This window comes from Bemisia tabaci, chromosome 3, assembly GCF_918797505.1.
Source record: "Bemisia tabaci chromosome 3, PGI_BMITA_v3".
In the NCBI taxonomy this organism is placed as follows: Eukaryota; Metazoa; Arthropoda; class Insecta; order Hemiptera; family Aleyrodidae; genus Bemisia; species Bemisia tabaci.
Window position 1 is genome coordinate 57,201,715 of NC_092795.1, and position 17,720 is coordinate 57,219,434.

At 37.6% G+C, this 17,720-nt stretch overlaps 2 protein-coding genes across 4 annotated transcripts in view; one reads left to right on the forward strand and one right to left on the reverse strand.

Annotated features, from left to right (window-relative positions):
* Positions 1 to 1,089: 1,089 nt before the first annotated feature.
* Positions 1,090 to 9,889, forward strand: LOC140224334 (HIG1 domain family member 1A, mitochondrial-like). 2 transcript variants are annotated; one of them, XM_072298884.1, is made up of 3 exons: positions 1,090 to 1,249; positions 2,310 to 2,401; positions 4,492 to 9,889. In XM_072298884.1, exons 2-3 carry the CDS (start codon positions 2,329 to 2,331, stop codon positions 4,692 to 4,694), a joined length of 276 nt encoding a protein of 91 aa, XP_072154985.1. In that variant the 5' UTR covers positions 1,090 to 1,249; positions 2,310 to 2,328; the 3' UTR covers positions 4,695 to 9,889. The 2 variants fall into 2 exon arrangements, with proteins under 2 accessions (XP_072154985.1, XP_072154986.1); XM_072298885.1 differs by lacking the exon at positions 1,090 to 1,249 and adding an exon at positions 1,278 to 1,566.
* Positions 9,890 to 10,543: 654 nt separating this feature from the next.
* LOC109034134 (acid sphingomyelinase-like phosphodiesterase 3b) overlaps positions 10,544 to 17,720 on the reverse strand; it is a 165,059-nt gene continuing 157,882 nt past the window's right edge. For both annotated transcript variants that reach the window (XM_072298883.1, XM_072298882.1), the window contains exons 9-10: positions 16,921 to 17,114; positions 10,544 to 10,901 (exon numbers count right to left, since the gene is read on the reverse strand). In XM_072298883.1, the coding sequence (XP_072154984.1) occupies positions 10,673 to 10,901; positions 16,921 to 17,114 (423 nt within the window). In that variant the 3' untranslated portion in view covers positions 10,544 to 10,672. The remainder of the gene's footprint in view (positions 10,902 to 16,920; positions 17,115 to 17,720) is intronic.

Here is a 17,720-nt window from a genome sequence, read left to right on the forward strand (position 1 = left end):
CCTAAAAACTCGTCGACCAATCAAAAAGCGGAACAGTTTTCCTCTAGTAAAAAGATACGAATGGCCATACTCTGTCTATAATAGAGTCCCTTTATACCCAGAGTTACGACAACTCACTTTTGGTTGGGCCAGGATTGGGCTGAAAGTGGCCTAAAAAAAAATCCAATTCTGATTGGTTCTCGCTCATGGAGGCCGAAACTAGTGCACCAAGATGGCGGTACCTCGTATGTGAACAAGAATAATGAAAATATTACCTAATTGTGGTTTATCAAGAGTAAATTGTTATTGCCATCGGTCCAAAATGAAAATAGATTAAGAAATTATTCACAAACCAATATCATTTTCTTTTTAATTGATCAATTTGTTGATGTTGTTGTTTCTGTGTGACAGACATCGCAGGATTCCTGATCCTTATCCCCCAATATCGTTCGTTTGAGTGCACTAGTTTCGGCCTCCATGGCCAGCCAAGGTCAGCTGCCAGTCAGCTGATAATCGAGTTGTCGTTACTCTGGGTAGAGTCCCTTTTATACCCAGAGTTACGACAACTCGATTATCAGCTGACTGGCAGCCGGCCTTGGCTGGTGTTGGCTGGCCATGGAAGCCGAAACGAGTGCACCCAAACGAACGATATTGAGGGATAAGGATCAGGAATCCTGCAATGTCTGTCACACAAAAACAACAACATCAACAAAGTGATCAATTAAAAAGAAAATGAGATTGGTTTGTGAATAATTTCTTAATCTATTTTCATTTTGGACCTATGGAAGTAACAATTTACTCTTGATAAACCACAATTAGGTAATATTTTCATTATTCTTGTTCACATTCGAGGTACCGCCATCTTGGTGCACTCGTTTCGGCCTCCATGAGCGAGAACCAATCAGAATTGGATTTTTTTTTAGGCCACTTTCAGCCCAATCCTGGCCCAACCAAAAGTGAGTTGTCGTAACTCTGGGTATAAAGGGACTCTAACTCTGGGTATAAAGGGACTCTAGTCTATAAAGGTACTCTAAGGAGGCCGACATGTGTCTGTGTGACTTCACTGCCTTGGGTATTGCAGTGAAGCCAGGCGCAATTCACCTCACAGTGATATAGTCATGTTCCTTCCATCTGCTGTAAGAAGTAGTCCATGGTGTATTCAAGGAGGCTGGTTAGGTTAGGTTTGTTAGTGCACCATCGAAATCACAACAAATTCATGGGAAGTTTCCACGAAATTCATCCTTGTGTGACCTTTTAAATCGATAACTAGGTGAGTATTGTTGAAAACCCCTAAATTTAGTATTATAAACTTTCAGCGTCAATGCCATCGACCAATTAGCTTTCGAGGATTATGAGACTTGATCATTTCTCTCCCAGTTTTGATCTGCTTGATCTGATGTAACTTAGAATTACCTAACATTCTGGAAGTTTTTGCAATTAACACATTAAGATTCTGCAATTGTGACATTCTTTTGTCGTTCACTGTCAGAACATGATTCATATCAGCTAACAATTTCAATCAATGTTAGTTCTTTTTCTGCTGTGTGATCTTCCCTCATCATTTGACATTTCATCTGTGTTCGATAAGTAAGTAATTCAATTTTTTCCCTCGGTAAGTTTGCAAAGAATTGTTTACAGCAGGAGGATATGGGTATTATACACACTTATCGTGGCCAGATGACCCATTCCAACAATTCCCTCTCTTCGTTTTTGCTTCATTTCTGTTTGTAATGACTTTGAGGAGTAACGTATCTATCTTTCTTATCTCCCTTTTTGCACTTACCTTATTACATTTTTCAATTTTTCTGAACTCGTACTCAACGGCTTTTTTAAAGTTAATCTTTCATGGTTCGAATACTGTACCCAACACTGATGGTATAGTTTTAAAGTGAAATCATGATGATAGTACTCCTAAAGTTTGTAGAAAACTAATGAAGTTTATTCTAGCCCTATTGAATCGAAGACAGCAAGGTATTGTAGGTAGCAAGTGACATCTTTGATGAATTAGTAGATGTATCGGTAATTTTAAGCAAAATTGTCTGGTGGCAAAGTGCATAAATATGCTAGGTTATAAGTAAGGCTTCTCTCAAAATTAGATGATATTCCATTTATGTAATATGAATGCTCAGAATAAGCATCATTATCACTCATTCGCCTCACCAAATAGACATTTAATTTTATGTCAATTGCATAGTTAAGCTAACTAACAGTGGATCAATTTGATTCATTGAAAGGCCTGATGCCAGTTGTAAAGGGAGTAATTCATAAATATTTCACTCACAATTTCTAAGTATTTACTTTGTAATGTTTTGTTTCTAATTGGTTTTCAGTTGCTGAACTTGAAGAAACATGAGTTATGATCCAACTGGGCCCCGTAAAAAAACATGGGACAAAATGAAAGAGAACCCATTTGTACCAGCAGGTAAGAATCTTTGTATAAACATTTTTCTCAATTCATTGACCTATCTCAATTAGGCAAAGAATGGAGAAAAGAAAAGCAGTTGGAGAAGATGAAAGAATTTTTCCCAGTGATGAAAATGTCTGCCTCTATGCCAATCATGAAAGAATTTTTGTGCCTATTACCTACCTACCATCCCATTAAAAGGGGAAAAAAAACCAACGTATCGCTTCCTTTTAACCATCAACATTGATGGATTGAAATTGGTTGCGAATCGGAAGTAGTACTTTTGACTTTATTTTAAGATTTTGGAAGATGATTTTCTGCATGGGCATTCCTTAATGATTAATATAGGTCGAGACTAAAATTCTGATCTTCCATCATAATCCATCTCATAATAAGAATTTAGAATACAAGCATCAATAACACCAAGAATGCATCGCACAAAACCTGTAAGTCCACCTGAGTAAAAAGGAGTATATGGTAACGTTGCATGGTGGCAACGAATGGTAACGTTGCATGGTGGCAACGATCATGGTGTCAACAAACCAAAAATCTGATCATGGAGTCAACGATTGTTGACGTCGTGATCAGGCAGTAAAACGCAAAAATGGGCCCTGAGCAGGGTGTCAACGATCACGGTGTCAACAAACAGAAAAATATCCTCCTTGTGAGTAAAATTAAAAAATTAAGTGTACAGGAGAGGTCTGGGTCACGTGTAGTTGGATTAGGTTAGTTTAGGTCAGGACATGTACGGTTAGATTAAGTAGGTAAGGTTAAAGTTATGCAGGGTAAGGTCGGGGAAAGTTAAGCTCTGTGAAAGTGGGATAGGTCTTGTAAGGTGGAGTTGGGTAAGGTTAGGTAAAGTTGGGTAAGGTTAGGTTAGGTAAGGTTAGGTTAGGTTAGGTTAGGTTAGGTTAGGTTAGGTTAGGTTAGAGTAAATAGCACAAGAAAAACAAGACTTGAAATTTAAAAGGTGTTACTGAGGCAAGTTTTAAGTTTCGTTGACGTCGTGATCGTTGACACCGTGATCATTTTTCATAAGGGTCAGAATTTTTTATTTTTGGATGATCATGGTGTCAACAAAAACTTAGAAAAACTGTTTGTTGACACCATGATCGTTGACACCATGCTACGTAATCGAGTATGATTACGTAGCATGAACTTAAAAATTGAAAAAGTTTGGAGATTGGGTTGAGTGGTTTTTTTTTAAATTCATCTGAGCAACATTCAATGAATTTCCTAAAGGTTATGTTGCAGTCTTTGAAGCGCTGCAAAAGCCTGTCTGAGATATCTTCAGAGATGATGAAACTTACTGAAGTTAAAATTTTCGGTCTGTCTCTGATGTCAACCGAAGACAGTCATAGAAAGAATTAGCTCGTCTCCACCTCTCAGTTCTGCTGTCAGTTCTCCAAATTTGCAGATAATTAAAACAAATTGACTTGAAAGCTACAAGGAACTGTACAAAATAGCTGTCTTCTTTCAACCTTTTGTTATATTCGTATAGAAATCAACTTACTGAAAAAAGTATAATATTTATGAAACACATAATTATGATTATAAAAACAACAGAAAATGGAATGGTATTAAAAGATATAAAAGCTGTTATTTGTTCAACTAGCGTTATTTTGAAACCACACACCCATTTTTAAAGAAGGATTTAAATATTTTTTATAAATCTTAAATCTGCACTTTCTGACTGTTTTATTACTAATACAGCACTTCAATATTATTAATTACATTATATTCTTCTATCTCTTCTTCTCCCTTACATACTAATGATTACTATGTATATCCCTCTATCTCCTTTCTTCTCTTACTAATGATTACCATATGTATTCTTCTATCTCTATCTCTGTTTGAACCATTTAAAGTAGGGAAAGAAAAATTGACCCCTAGAACTTACAACAAGCCACTAAATAAGGTACTAATTGAAGCACCATGTCTCATGTATTATCCTTATGATAGAGCAGTTTTGAAGTGAACTTCGATGCCCCTGATATAGCATTATTAAGGATATTACAACATATTGAATGTAAAGCAACCTATTTATTGTTGGATCCAAAGTATGACTACTGAGAAACAAAGTGCAACTTTATTGATCTATGTTTCAGGAGTCGTTGGGTTCTTTGCTGTTGCAATCTATGGAATAAAAAATTATAAAAACCAGAGGATGACCAATCCAACTGCATATTTTGGATCCTTGCGAGTTATGGCACAAGGAGTGGTAGCTGGCGCCATAGCAATAGCAGCTACTGCTGACGCTATCAAATACTTTGTTAACGAATTCAAAGAAGGAAAAAAAGATGATTCCTGAATTTGTGTAAGTTTCTAGTCTTTTTTTCAATTTTTAAATGTGTAATTGTTATTAAAAATTATTGATCTTAAAGTTCAGCAAAAATGTGAACAAAACACTTTAAAATGTAATAATTATTGATTCTATAGGCTTAATAGCTATGTATATTAATTTTTGGCCCAGAGGCATAGGGATCTCTTTAGCTTGATACCATGCATCTTAAACAAGCGATGCTTGCAAAATCTTGCCTTAGATGCCTGAGCAAGCATCTAAAACAAGCTTTCGGAAATCTGTCGATTGTATCCATCTAATGTTTCTATCAATTTTTGTGTTAGATATCCCATCTTCTTGTACCCAAAAAATACCTTGCTTATTTTATTGCATTCTTTAATTATTTAAATTTCAACTTCCAGCAAGACTAATGGTAAGAGCCCTAGTAATCATTGGTTTACTTTAAACAAAACCCACAGATATAATAACTTAAACTCTAGACCAAAAAACCAATGCAACCCAGTCAAGCATCCTTCCTTTTTCACTCGAGGCATTTTCAGGGTCAGCTTTTGTTTTTTCCTGATTTTACATCTCATATCACTATGTATTTGAAATGGCATTCTGCTCACCTGTAATAATAGACTAGCACTACAATCTCGGAGGCTATTTTCATCGTAGTGATCCTATACACTAAAGCAAAAGAAGAAGTCCTAACGCTCAATTAATTTCAGGTGTTTGATTTTGTTTTGGGAATGAAGTTCAAAAATGGTTCAAGTAATGTCTTTTCTGTTGAGTTTCCACCTCATACTAAAATGTCAGTAGTCACAATTCTTAAACAATTTTAAGTAGGTATCATATAAGAATATTGATACCATTTTACATCCCATGCCTCCATTACATGCACACTTGTTCTATTGTGAAGACCAACTGGTCGTTGTGAAGGTTTCAGATTAATGTAAACGACAAGTGTCACCACTCCTGTTTCATTAAATCATGGGTGTATCAGAGATTTCAAATGACTCATCATTCTAGGTGAGAATACTCGCCTCTACCTGTTTTTTTTTTACTATGTACATAAGTAGGAATTTTGAGATTGTTAGCTATGAATGATCTAAAGGAAAATAAATCGAAAGATGGAAAATCCATGAATAATCTCTGCTGATTGTCTTCCTTACCTGCCAATTTCAAAGTAATTTGCAATGGATAAGGGTGCTGTGCTGTTTGTTTTGGTAGATCCTTTTTCTAAATATAGGTGAGGCCTGATCGTTGAAATTTATTTCAGCACTACAAAACAGCGAAAATCAATATATTACACGGCTCAGATAGGGCTATGTCTTTTGTCTTCTCTTGCCAACTAAGTCCAATAATAAACAATCAGGCTACTGGAAATTCATCATGATTGAAAGAACAAAGAAAGATGAACGACTAACTAACATAGATGTCCATAGAGTGTCTTCAAGAGGTTGTATGCTAAACCATGTGAATGTGATGTAAATAAGTTTCCTGTAACAAATTTGTGAGGAAGATGCATTTCAACTGCCTAAAATGAGAGAGACTACTGATTATGCTATATTTACTAAGTACAGATATTGTTATCTAGTGTACTTATCATTTATCAGGAATTGGATCTCTAAGATTACCCACCATATATGAGAAGGAAAACACTAAAGTAAGAAATCCGTATGGAAAGACAGTAAAGAAAGAGATGAATTTGAGTGAATATATTGATTAATAAAGAGCCTCGCCAAGTTTCGCCCCTTCTTTTTATACCCGAGTTGGTCAAACGGACAGTGTTCAAATAAAAGCCTATGGTAAGGCAAACTTCCAGGAAAAGTTTCAACTTGAAGTGAAACCTCGTTTAGGCTGTACAGCGTTGCCAATTTTTCATTTTTATGCGCCATACTCACGAAATACTGGATTCATCATGGTTGAACAGACTAGTATACCCGAGTTGGTCAACGGGACAAGGCTCAAACGAAAGCTTATGGTAAGGCAAACTTCCAGGGAAAGTTTCACTTTGAAGTGAAACCTCGTTCAGGCTGTACAGCGTCAAAAATCTCGAAAAAACCCTAATTTTATGTTAAAAAAATTAATAATAAATTGGCAACATTGCTTCGAAAAGTTCACGACGGCCTTTAGTTGCGCTTCTATTTGATCTCAGAGTAGTATTCAGCCCGAAGACCGATGCACTAGTCTGTTTACTTATGATGCACTGGACTATTAGTCCCGAATTCCTTGATTTTAGCACATAAAAATGGAAAATCGGCGACGCTGTACAGTCTAAACGAGGTATCACTTCAAGTTGAAACTTTTCCTGGAAGTTTGCCTTACCATAAGGTTTCTTTTGAGCCTTGTCCCGTTGACCAACTTGGGTATACTAGTCTGTTCAACCATGATGAATCCAGTATTTCGTGAGTATGGCGCATTAAAATGAAAAATTGGCAACGCTGTACAGCCTAATCGAGGTTTCACTTCAAGTTGAAACTTTTCCTGGAAGTTTGCCTTACCATATGCTTTCGTTTGAGCCTTGTCCCGTTGACCAACTCGGGTATACTAGTCTGTTCAACCATGATGAATCCAGTATTCCTTGAGTATAGCGCATAAAAATGAAAAATTGGCGACGCTGTACAGCCTAAACGAGGTTTCACTTCAAGTTGAAACTTTGCATGGAAGTTTGCCTTACCATAGGCTTTCATTTGAGCACTTTACGGTTGACCAACTCGGGTATAAAAAAAGGGGCTAAAAAACACCACTTTTTGGCGAGGCTCTTTGAGAATTAGCATTTCGTTACTTCCAAAATAATGATTAGATATTTGTTTTCTCATACATGTGTGTTTTTGTTGTTAAGTTTGCTTTGCCGTGCCAGTTGAATTTATTTTTTAAAGGCCTTGGTTAATTAATAGCATTTCCTCCTTAAACATCAAAAAAATTTACAAGGGGAACATATGATCCTGCCGCCTCCGATTCAGCCGAATTTTTTTTACAGACTCTATGGACCAATTCATTAACCTAATTTCTCCCGTTTTCCCGAATTCGCAATAGAAAGGGCATAAAAAATTTGTGAAAGTTGCGTTTTCGGCGGCTGCTTTTGTCGCGCAGAGCGAGGGCTCCACTTAAGAAGTCTGTCATTACTGCTTTATCGAACCTTTTCATTCAACAGAGACCAGAGCCTTACTGCACAGCTACTGGCTCTGTGTTCTTAAGGTCCAGGGCTCGTATTCTGGATCGGACACTTGCATCTTATTTTCTGCATGATCACGTAATCATTTTATTTTTAATTCTACACTTTCTTTTTATTTTCCGCATGATCACTTAACATTTTAACTGCTCAATTTTTAAGTACAGATGAAGAATTAAAAATAAAATGAATACGTGATTATGCAGAAAATAGAAAGTAAGTGTAGAATTAAAAATAAAATGAATATGTGATCATGCAGAAAATAAAATAAAAGTGCCCGACCTGGAATATGAACCCCCGATGTCAAGGACACAGAGCCAGTATCTGTGCAGCACGACTTCAGTTTCCATTATGTAAACAGGTGGGATAAAGCGGTATAACAGACTGCTCAAGTGGAGCCACGCGCCGCACTACAAAATTAGCCGCCGAAATCGCAACTTTAGGGAATTTTTTATGCCCCTCTAATTGCGCAATCGGAAAAATGGAAGATAATGGGTTAATGAATTGGTCCATAGAGAGTAACAAAAAATTTAGCCCAATTGGAGGCAACAGGACGGTACGTTCTCCTTGTTAGTTAATAGGAGAAATTGCTCTGTACACTTGTCCACAAAAGTGAAAGGGCGCTGAAAAGTGGAATCAAGGTTGATGAAGTTGAACCAGGATCAATCAGAGATCCACTGGTGGGAGGAAAAGAAATTCACTCCAGTTCTCTGTATTCTTTACTGTAGTCACTCAGCTGCTCAGAAACTTCTCAAGATCCTGAAATGTTTTCAATTACTAGTATTAAAACTGAACTTTTTTTTCATTTTTTCTGACAGCAGGCATACTCAATTTTGATTGCCTGTAAAATTTTCTGCTCACCAACTTGAATCAATGATTTCAAGATGGCGCCATCTGCAAAATTTTTACTCTCAAGTGAATCAGCGGCTAAATGCTTACTGCTGGATCTGTTGTGGAATATCCTTTTCTAGGGGGTTAAATTTACTGACAATCCCGAACCAAGGCCATCTCTCTGGCAATGTACCCTTTTCATAATACAAATACACGGACAGCATTATTCAACCGAAAGTATCGTTAAAACAATTTTTTTTTGATTGTATTGCAAAACCCTGGGTTACTTTGATTTATCTGTCATCCCTAAGTGAGGTTAAAGTGTTAAAGTGATGTAAAATGTGCTTAAAGGGTTCATTTATATCGTTTGATTTTATGAGATTCAATTTTATTGGAGATTCTCTGAAGAAGTGGAAAGGCAACCTTAGAAATGCCTTTCAGAAAACAAACAGTAGAGGAACAGTGAGTTGAGGCTCTAAATGTTTGCTTTGATTCTATGTATTACTTAATTTTTCCTTTCAATTATGTATACCTAATTGAATGAAGGATCCAAAATTATGGTGCCAGGTTATACCTCAACTCATGCTTATCATCAAACATTTTTTCTTAGAAATTTCTATCAGATTATCATTGGAAAGATTATACCTAAAATCAGAAACTTTTTAGGGTCGATGCAGGCTTCTCATCAAATTTTTTGTCTTGTTTTTTTGCCTCCTAAAAATTTCCATCGAAGTATCATTGGAAAGATAACAAAACGAGAAACTTCAAGGCAGACCAGAGTTCCTACATATCACCAATTTAAGATGACAACGGCTGTAAGTTTGAATTTTCAAACCTTGTTGAAATTTTACTTTTTGTTGATAATGTGCTCTACTCGTCACCTAGTCAAGATTTTACTCGCTGTCATTTACTTTTATTTCTGCAGAAAGAAATGTAAGTTGAATTAGGGCACAAATAAACAACCACAAAACTGCTTCTCATGAATTTTGCCAGTCGTTAGCATGAAGTCAATGAGACTTTCATAATTTCTCAAGTTTTATGTTTGGGTGTCACCCCCACCTAGAGGTGTGTTTCTTCTGCAGGGGAAAATGTCCTTTGGATAGTACCTACCTCTATTATAAATTAATGTTGTTCAGATGATTCTCTTTCTTTTTTGTTAGTTTTATTGAATTCTTTGTTCTCATTGAGTTAATAATTAGAGGTATTTATTTTTTAATTCGTCATTTTTTTTCCCCCAACGCTAACCGAATTTTCACTGATAAAAGTTTCAATTCCCTTTAGTCACTCAGGGAAGCCCGGATACTTTATGAACAATCAATGCATCCATGAACACATGATCTGCAATATTACACCAATCTCGCCTACATTTTAAATTTTTTTAGTAGTAATCAACCTGATTCATAGTTACATCAGGTAATTTTTGAAGCTCTTCACATTACTCTTGGTATCTTTGAAACAAAAATTTTAGTTAGTTCAAGTTGTTTTGTAAGCTCTTTTTTTTAACATAGACTTTAAAAAAATTGAGTAATGCATACTTCATCAAATTTCCAAAGCATCAGCTTTTATGTACAATACCTTTAGTCATACCATAACGGTAATGCATACATTTAATCGCCAGCTCATGCGATCTCTAATTCTCTATTTCTTCCTTAGGGAACTTTATCTTTAAAACCAATGGTAAACCATTTGATAGAGTAATTATCATAATGGAAGATAAATTCTTGGAGTTCCAGAAAACTCACTTCATTATTCTGCCACAAATTATACAAATTGAAACATTTTGTTAATTCAGGATAGGTACTGATAAAATACTCCCTCATAGCCTCTTATGAGGGAGAATAATGATGAAAAATAAGTTTTACAAGAACAATGCTTGTGGGAACACGAAATTTTATTTACAGCTATCGTTACATTAAAAATATTTACAAAAATGTACAGTATTCAGACCATAAAGTAGAAAAATAAATGAGTATCAAGAAGGTACAGTATGAAGTATTCATCAACTGGATATGGATACTAGGATTAATGTAAATATTAATTGTCCAATCCAGTTACGGAACTGATTTTTGGAACTCTTTGAAGAAGCTAAAGCACTGTACTTGGTTGCTAAGCAATTATGATACATGGAGAAGTCTATTTGGGTTATGGCACAGTAATGGGCGTTGATTGTGGAATGAGGTATCACAGCATCATTCTGTAAGGCCTTAACAGAATTGGCCACGTAGTACCTGTAACAAAAGAATTGAGTTCAGCGAACATTGTATGAAGCAATGTCTAAAAGGTAGTAGCACTGAATATGTCGGTATGTGGAGTGTAGCCAAGTGCTAGAAATAATGTAACATTTTTTTTTGTGGGAAAAACTTACAATTTTTTAATAAAATTTGACCGAAGCTTTTTGAAGCAAGTGCTTCATTGTCAGGGTCACAAAGTATAAATCACAAAGGCCATAACGTAATTTCAGACAAGGTAACAGATTTCAGTGGTAATGATTGATAAAAAATTAACAGATCAAAACACTGGTTTTGATCCCTAGTTTTGAGCACATGGTTTTGATCTGTTAATTTGTCATCAATTGTTACCACTGAAATCTGTTACCTTGTCTGAAATTAAGTTATGGCTTTTGTGATTTATACTTTGTGACCCTGACAATGAAGCGCTTGCTTCAAAAAGCTTCGGTCAAATTTTATTAATAAAATGTAAGTTTTTTAAAAAAAAATGTTACATTATTTCTAGCACTTGGCTACACTCCAAATACCAAAAGAATTGATTTGATGTCTGTAATCAAGATTGCATTGAAAAAGGTGAAATAAAATGCGCCTCTAATTTTTCAATCTCCATCAATGGCTCTTGTGTCACCTCTGATGAAGTGAGTAGCACAGTGGAATGATATAGTACCTTGTAGTATTTTAGTAGGTAGCACAGGAAAGAGCCAAGAGTGCAAAGAAATTTGATGTTTAAGCAGCTCTCTAATTTTGGATTTGTTGTCATGTTGATGTCTAAAGCACGAAAGTAACCATGCACCTCCATTTGCGACGTTGCAAATTTCCTTTCAGACTATTTTTTCCTCGAAAAGCTAGTCCAAGAAAATTCTTGAAAACTTCTTTGATTTTCTCTCTCTGTTAGGTAGTCGAATATTCTGTTTACTATAAAGTTGACGTGTCTCTCTTCAAAATAATGACATAGGAGCAAAAATTTTGAAATACTAAAAGGTAATTTTTCAGCAGTAAAGGTACGTGGTTTCGCACTTAAGCCATCGAAGCAAGAGCTAAAAAGTCTGAATATTGGTTCAGATACGTCTTGTCCGTCCTTCTGTTATCGCATTTCAAAGGTGAAATTCCTGAACCACGTACATAGTTTGCGATGTTTTAAAATCTCAGATTCTTTTTTTTCTTGTCTTTTTTTCTAAGAGGAAAAATAAACATCATTCATGATAGTTTTACATAATTTTCCTCGCACGAAGAGGAAGAATCGCAGCTATTGCAAGGAACTGCCGTTGGACAGTTCTCCGTTTAAAAATCAACATCGCAGATCGAATAACGTGGTTGGGAGTTTCAAAGTCGATTTTTTTTTTTTTTTTCATCCACATTCCATTCGTGAAGAGACAAGGCTCAAGGAGCACAAAACTGCTTTAACTGATGGTGAGCATGCGGACCTCGTAAAAACGCCTTCATTTTAGGATGATACCACCTACTATTGCGCAGTGGCGTGGCCTGCTTTCGGATTTATCGAATGATATACTACTTAATGGAGAAGGATCGACAAACAGGGTGTTCGCAACGGACATCTTAATAATCGATTCTTTACCATATCTTTAAATGGAAAAATATCGATAATCGATCATTCACGCCACGCAACCTGCTGTTGCGGAAGAGCACGAACAGAACAGTTGCCTTCACAAGTTGATTAGCGGTGAATGATTCCGCCTGAGACCAAAGTATCTCCGTTTCCGAGTACGTCTAAGAGCTATAACGTACAATATGGCCTTGAGAAAAAGCTAACTTCGGCTAGAATGTAGTGATTGCATTTTATTGCGATAAAATCCAGGATAGTCGCTCATATTCTGGTGATCCTAGCGATTTTACCGCCGATGAATTGCCGTAGTATGGCTGCAGTTTCATCGCAACCCAAGCGAAAATTGTCGCGATGTAAGCGCAATCGATGGCGATAGATTGCCTTTGATGAAACGAAACCGCGATAACCCACCCTCCTTATACTCGCGATTCGAACTGAAGTAATCACGAATACTGCCGCTCTTCGGGCGCACCGAAATATTCTCTTGCAGTAGGTAATGAGCACTAGGAATAAGTAACGATTTTTAATCGATTTTTTGCGCTGAAAAATCGATGAAATCGAATCGAGTTTTTGAAGTCGATTAAAAATCGGGATCAATTTTCCGAGCCGAAAGCGAATTATTGATAAAAAAATCGAAATTTCCAACGTTGATGCGTCACACTAGGTCTAGGCTCTGTGAAACCCGAGTTTCATTTCAAGTTCAGTTTTAGTAGTAATTATGTTTATGGCGCCGAACTTGGATTTTTCAAAAAATGGATTGGATTTTTTTTTTTTGGATTTTTCTTTTTTTTTGTTTTGTTTCAAAATCGATTTCGAAAAAATCGGTGTTCTCTGAAATCGATTTTTTCCATCCGATTTTGAAATCGAATCGATTTTTCACAGAAAATCAAATGGATTTTCCGAAATGGATTTATTAGAACAAATCGCCATCCCCAAGAGCATAAAGGCACCCACTCTTTTCGGAAGCACTATGCTTGTCGGAGGAGGGACAGTCATTTTAGGGGTGAGGGTTGGAAAGCAACAAGCCTTGCCTCACCTCGCCGTTGCCGTTGCGGTCTCACCCTCCATCTTAGACGAGGCCCGAGGCCGAGAGGAGCACCTGGAAGGCTGAAACGGAACCGAACGGATCGGACAAGGTGTAACCTCTGCGTTAAGCTTACAGCAGTGGTTTAAGCGCAGCTGAATTTCGTTTGACACTCTAATTGAGACCGAAATCGGCTTGTGGTCATTTCCAAGCGCCAAAGCCGCGGCCCGGCCAATCAATTGGACGTATTTCTGCCGAACGGAACTATGTTCATCAAGACATGAGTCAGAGACCCATAAGAATATATGCATGACAAGGCTCACGTCATAATGCACATAGTTCCTTTTAGCATAAATACGTCCAATGGAGATGGCTTCCTAGCCCCGGCCTCAATCACCATCAGGCAAAATTTTCTCCTCCTAGCTTCCATCCGCCCAGCTCTCCTTCTATTTGACAATTTCCATTATTTGGTACAACAGGACTTAATTATTTTTTAAGAATTTCCATCTTGTTTACCTGAACCGGATGAACCTTTTGATTTGCTTCAGCTGAAGGCTTTTAGATTTTTCCTGCTTCGCGCCAGCTCGGCGTCCCGCGGCGCTTCGAGCTACTATTTCGCCACGGAGGTGTTGCACATGCACAGTATCATACGAGATTGAAGGCACCTCGACGTATCATGATCGATGGCATCTTTCAAAAGCACGAGGTACCCTCGCAAATTAAATCAAGTGACGCGACTGCAAAATGAGAGCGGTAATAAAAAAACTAACTAAATTTAGTATCCGTATTCAATATCTGATTTTTGAACTTCATTAGAGGAAAAAGTGACTTGATTCAAGCAGAATCATGCTCAAATTTACCGCCGAGAATATTTCCTTATGAGTCAATAAAGAAAATAATGCTTGTTTAAAGAGGAAAAGATGTTCATTAAAAAAGAAAAATCACTTACATCAAGCAGAGACCCGCTTTCATTCAGCGATTTTATTCTTAATTCAAAATAAAATTTTCTTGACGGCGTATTCAAGAATGTTTCTGCCTAAATTGAGTCACTTTTTTCTCAAATGAAATTCAAAAATTATGCTAAAAATTATTAAATACAGCTGCTAGGACTTTGTGAGTTTTTGGACTACCGCTCTCTTTTTGTGCCGCAGTATCTTGATTTATTTTGCGAGGAAAGCTCTGTACTCCTAAAGGATACCTGTTATTCTAAATATGTTGGAGCGCCTTCAATTTCGTATGATACTGTGCAACACCTCTGTTGTGAAATAGTTGCTTGAGGCACCGTAGCGCGCTGTGGCGCGGCGGGCGAGATCGGCCAGCACGACACGCGCATTGGCGCCTACAAACCTAACAGGGATACTTCACGCATTGCGCAATGCGTGAAGTATCCCTGTTAGGTTTGTAGGCGCCAGTGCGCGTGTCGCGCTGGCAGCACGCAGCTCCACTCCGTATTAGGCTCTATACATATTTAAACTCGCGGAGTTAGCGTTTTTCAACTAATGATTTTGAATTGTTTGCACACTCTGCATGGATTATTTTCATTTACATTTATGAAAAAAAAAATATGTATCAAAGTAAAATATAACGTGTGTTTTAAAGGCAATTTTGAAACGTCGAAGCTCTCTCATCAAATCGTTCACGCTGTGAGCCTCACAAGAAGGTGCTGGCTTATTTCGGTTGGAGAATTGACTGCCCTCAGAGGCCAATCGGTTTATTTATGAAACTAATGAGTTATCTAGAAAGTGAGCCAAATTGAAACATTCTAAGATGAGGCACAAAGCGATGGAAATTCCAGACGTAATTATTTTGGTTTAAATTTTGAAAAAATAACAGGCGAATCAGCCAATTTCTGTAAACCACGCCCAAATGGGGGAAAAACTTAACCATGTCTTAAGAGGGAATCTAGGAGCCTATTGTGAACTAGAAAACTACACTTTTGACCTTTGAATGGGAGTAAGCGGGTCATAATGTACCCATCAAGCAAAACCGGCTACTGAATGACACCTTTTATCTTTCCCGGCGGTGGAAAGCATACTTTATTCGTTCAAAATAGAATCATCCATAGATGACCTCTCAGATTGTCCATGTTTCCCATTTGTATGCATCTTATAGCCAAAAACTCATTTTTGCTGAATGAAATTTACCTGCAATTTCGATCACTTGCGCCTTACTTACCCCTGACTTTGAATTGGCTAAAATCATAGATTACTTACCTATTTTCATATACGTAGCATCGATTGTACCCGGGATCAGTCGTTTCTCCGACATACCCGAAGGAAGCCGCATATCCTAGCCTCTTAACTCTACACGCGAAATGTTAAGTTGATGAACGCAAGTATTCATGGTCTCACGTAACTGCAGGAAGTATCAGCCTCAATTGAAGGCGATTTTGTGAGGCCCTACTCTCCTGTTAGATCTCTCGCATTGCAAGGCTCGCACCACTACGCGACAGGAACGCCAAGTCTTTTAGGATGCAACAATTCATTGTCTCACACAAGAGCGGGTGGTATCAGCACGTGGTGGAGGTGTCCGAGCAAGGTACCTATTACCCTCATGTAAATCTATTGAAAATCCTGCTCTTTACTGCCGTGATAGCGAAGAGAGCAGTAATTGCAAAAACGAAGCTTTGAGAAAACGGGCTCAGAAACGTCTGCCCGGAAAATTTTATCGAAAGAAGCCTCCGTTCTTTCCTAAATTGCCGCTTTTCATCCGAAAGGCTCCTAAAATCGACCGATTTTATTTCAATCACATAAAAAGGGTATTTACTCATTTTCATGTTAGGCGAGTGCTACGCAAGACAGCCGTGAGTTCTATCTTCTGCATGCTTTCGTGGTTGCATTTTGGGCGCACAACAAACACACTTCCAGGTCAGAAATTGACAGAGACACCTGGAGGCACTGCTTCCATTGGCTCTCTGGAGGAATAATGTCACTTATGGCTATTTTGCCTCAAACTACGCATTTTTTGCGCACTTATGGCTTGCTCGCATATCGACGGTGAAAGTCGGCAATCACATAACTCGGTTTGCGACGTCGCAGACTTCCTGTCATACTTCATTTTTTAAACGGAAAACTACTCAACGGCAATTCTTTAAAACTGTCATGATTTTTCTTCTCAATGCGAAGAAAATTCTGCGAAAACTTCAAGAAATAATACCAATTTGTTCTCCTTTAAAAATGACGTAGAGGCGGAGATTTTCAGACACCGCAAACGAGTTATGTGATTGCCGACTTTCACCGTCGATATGTCTCGTTTTCATGTATTCAAGATTAATTTTGCTATTTTAGCAATTCCAGTAAAATTGCCCAGAAGAGATTAGACGAATCGTGACCGAAACTCGAGTTCGAAAATTTGACAATTACTGCTCTCCTCGCTCTCTTGGCAGTTTACTTTCCTTGCGCAGACTAATTTAAGATGCGGTTACATCTTACTTGTAAAACAGATCGTAGTCCGCGGGGACGATGAAGCTCTCCGCCAGCTGATCCATCTGTTCAGCCGAAACAGGCTCGAAAGTTGATTGCTTGAACTCGTAGTACGACGTGAGATTGTACTCTGACGTCCATTCGGCTTTCTCGTCTTTGTTGGCTACTGACAGATCTAGGTAATACTGATTGTAATCTAAAACCTGGAAAAGAATAAGTCAATCGTGAAAATAGACTATAAATCAAAACATAAATTATCAAAAATACGTTGCAATAATTTGATAAATGCCAATATTGTATGTATTTTACATCTCGTTCCGAAGTTCATTTTCGGACGCATCTGTTGTGTGAGCATAGCCAGAATTTGGAATTTTGTGTGGGGAGGCATTGAAAACACCTAATCAAAGGAAGTCTGGAAGGACTCCTTCATCTCGAAAGAGGCCTCGCGGCGGCCGGTGAGCACATTTTGAAAATGGGTCTCTCGCAAACATCAGCTAGAGAAAAAAGAAGCGTTAACTCTGAAAGAAAATGGCTCAAAAATCACGATGAGCGCATCGGAAAAGTCTGATGTTCACTGCTAACTTCACAATCTGCGCAACAAATATGCGATTTTTTTAAGCTTCCCGTTTCAAAAATGATACCATGGCAGGGGTGAACATTTTGTAAGAGGTGTCCTTCCATCGAACCCTTGCGCATTAGGATGCGACGCAATATTCAACATGACCGACCGACGCTTCCACACGCAAAGTTATCATCGTCTTTAATTTGGAGACAGTGTAAACTAATGTTTTCGTGCATATTACTGCTGA

Bases quoted from the DNA above. Each gene is read 5' to 3' on its own strand.
- LOC140224334 (XM_072298884.1), top strand. From the start codon at position 2,329: ATGAGTTATGATCCAACTGGGCCCCGTAAAAAAACATGGGACAAAATG. The intron at 2,402-4,491 runs GTAAGAATCTTT...TCTATGTTTCAG, and splicing joins GAACCCATTTGTACCAGCAG to GAGTCGTTGGGTTCTTTGCT.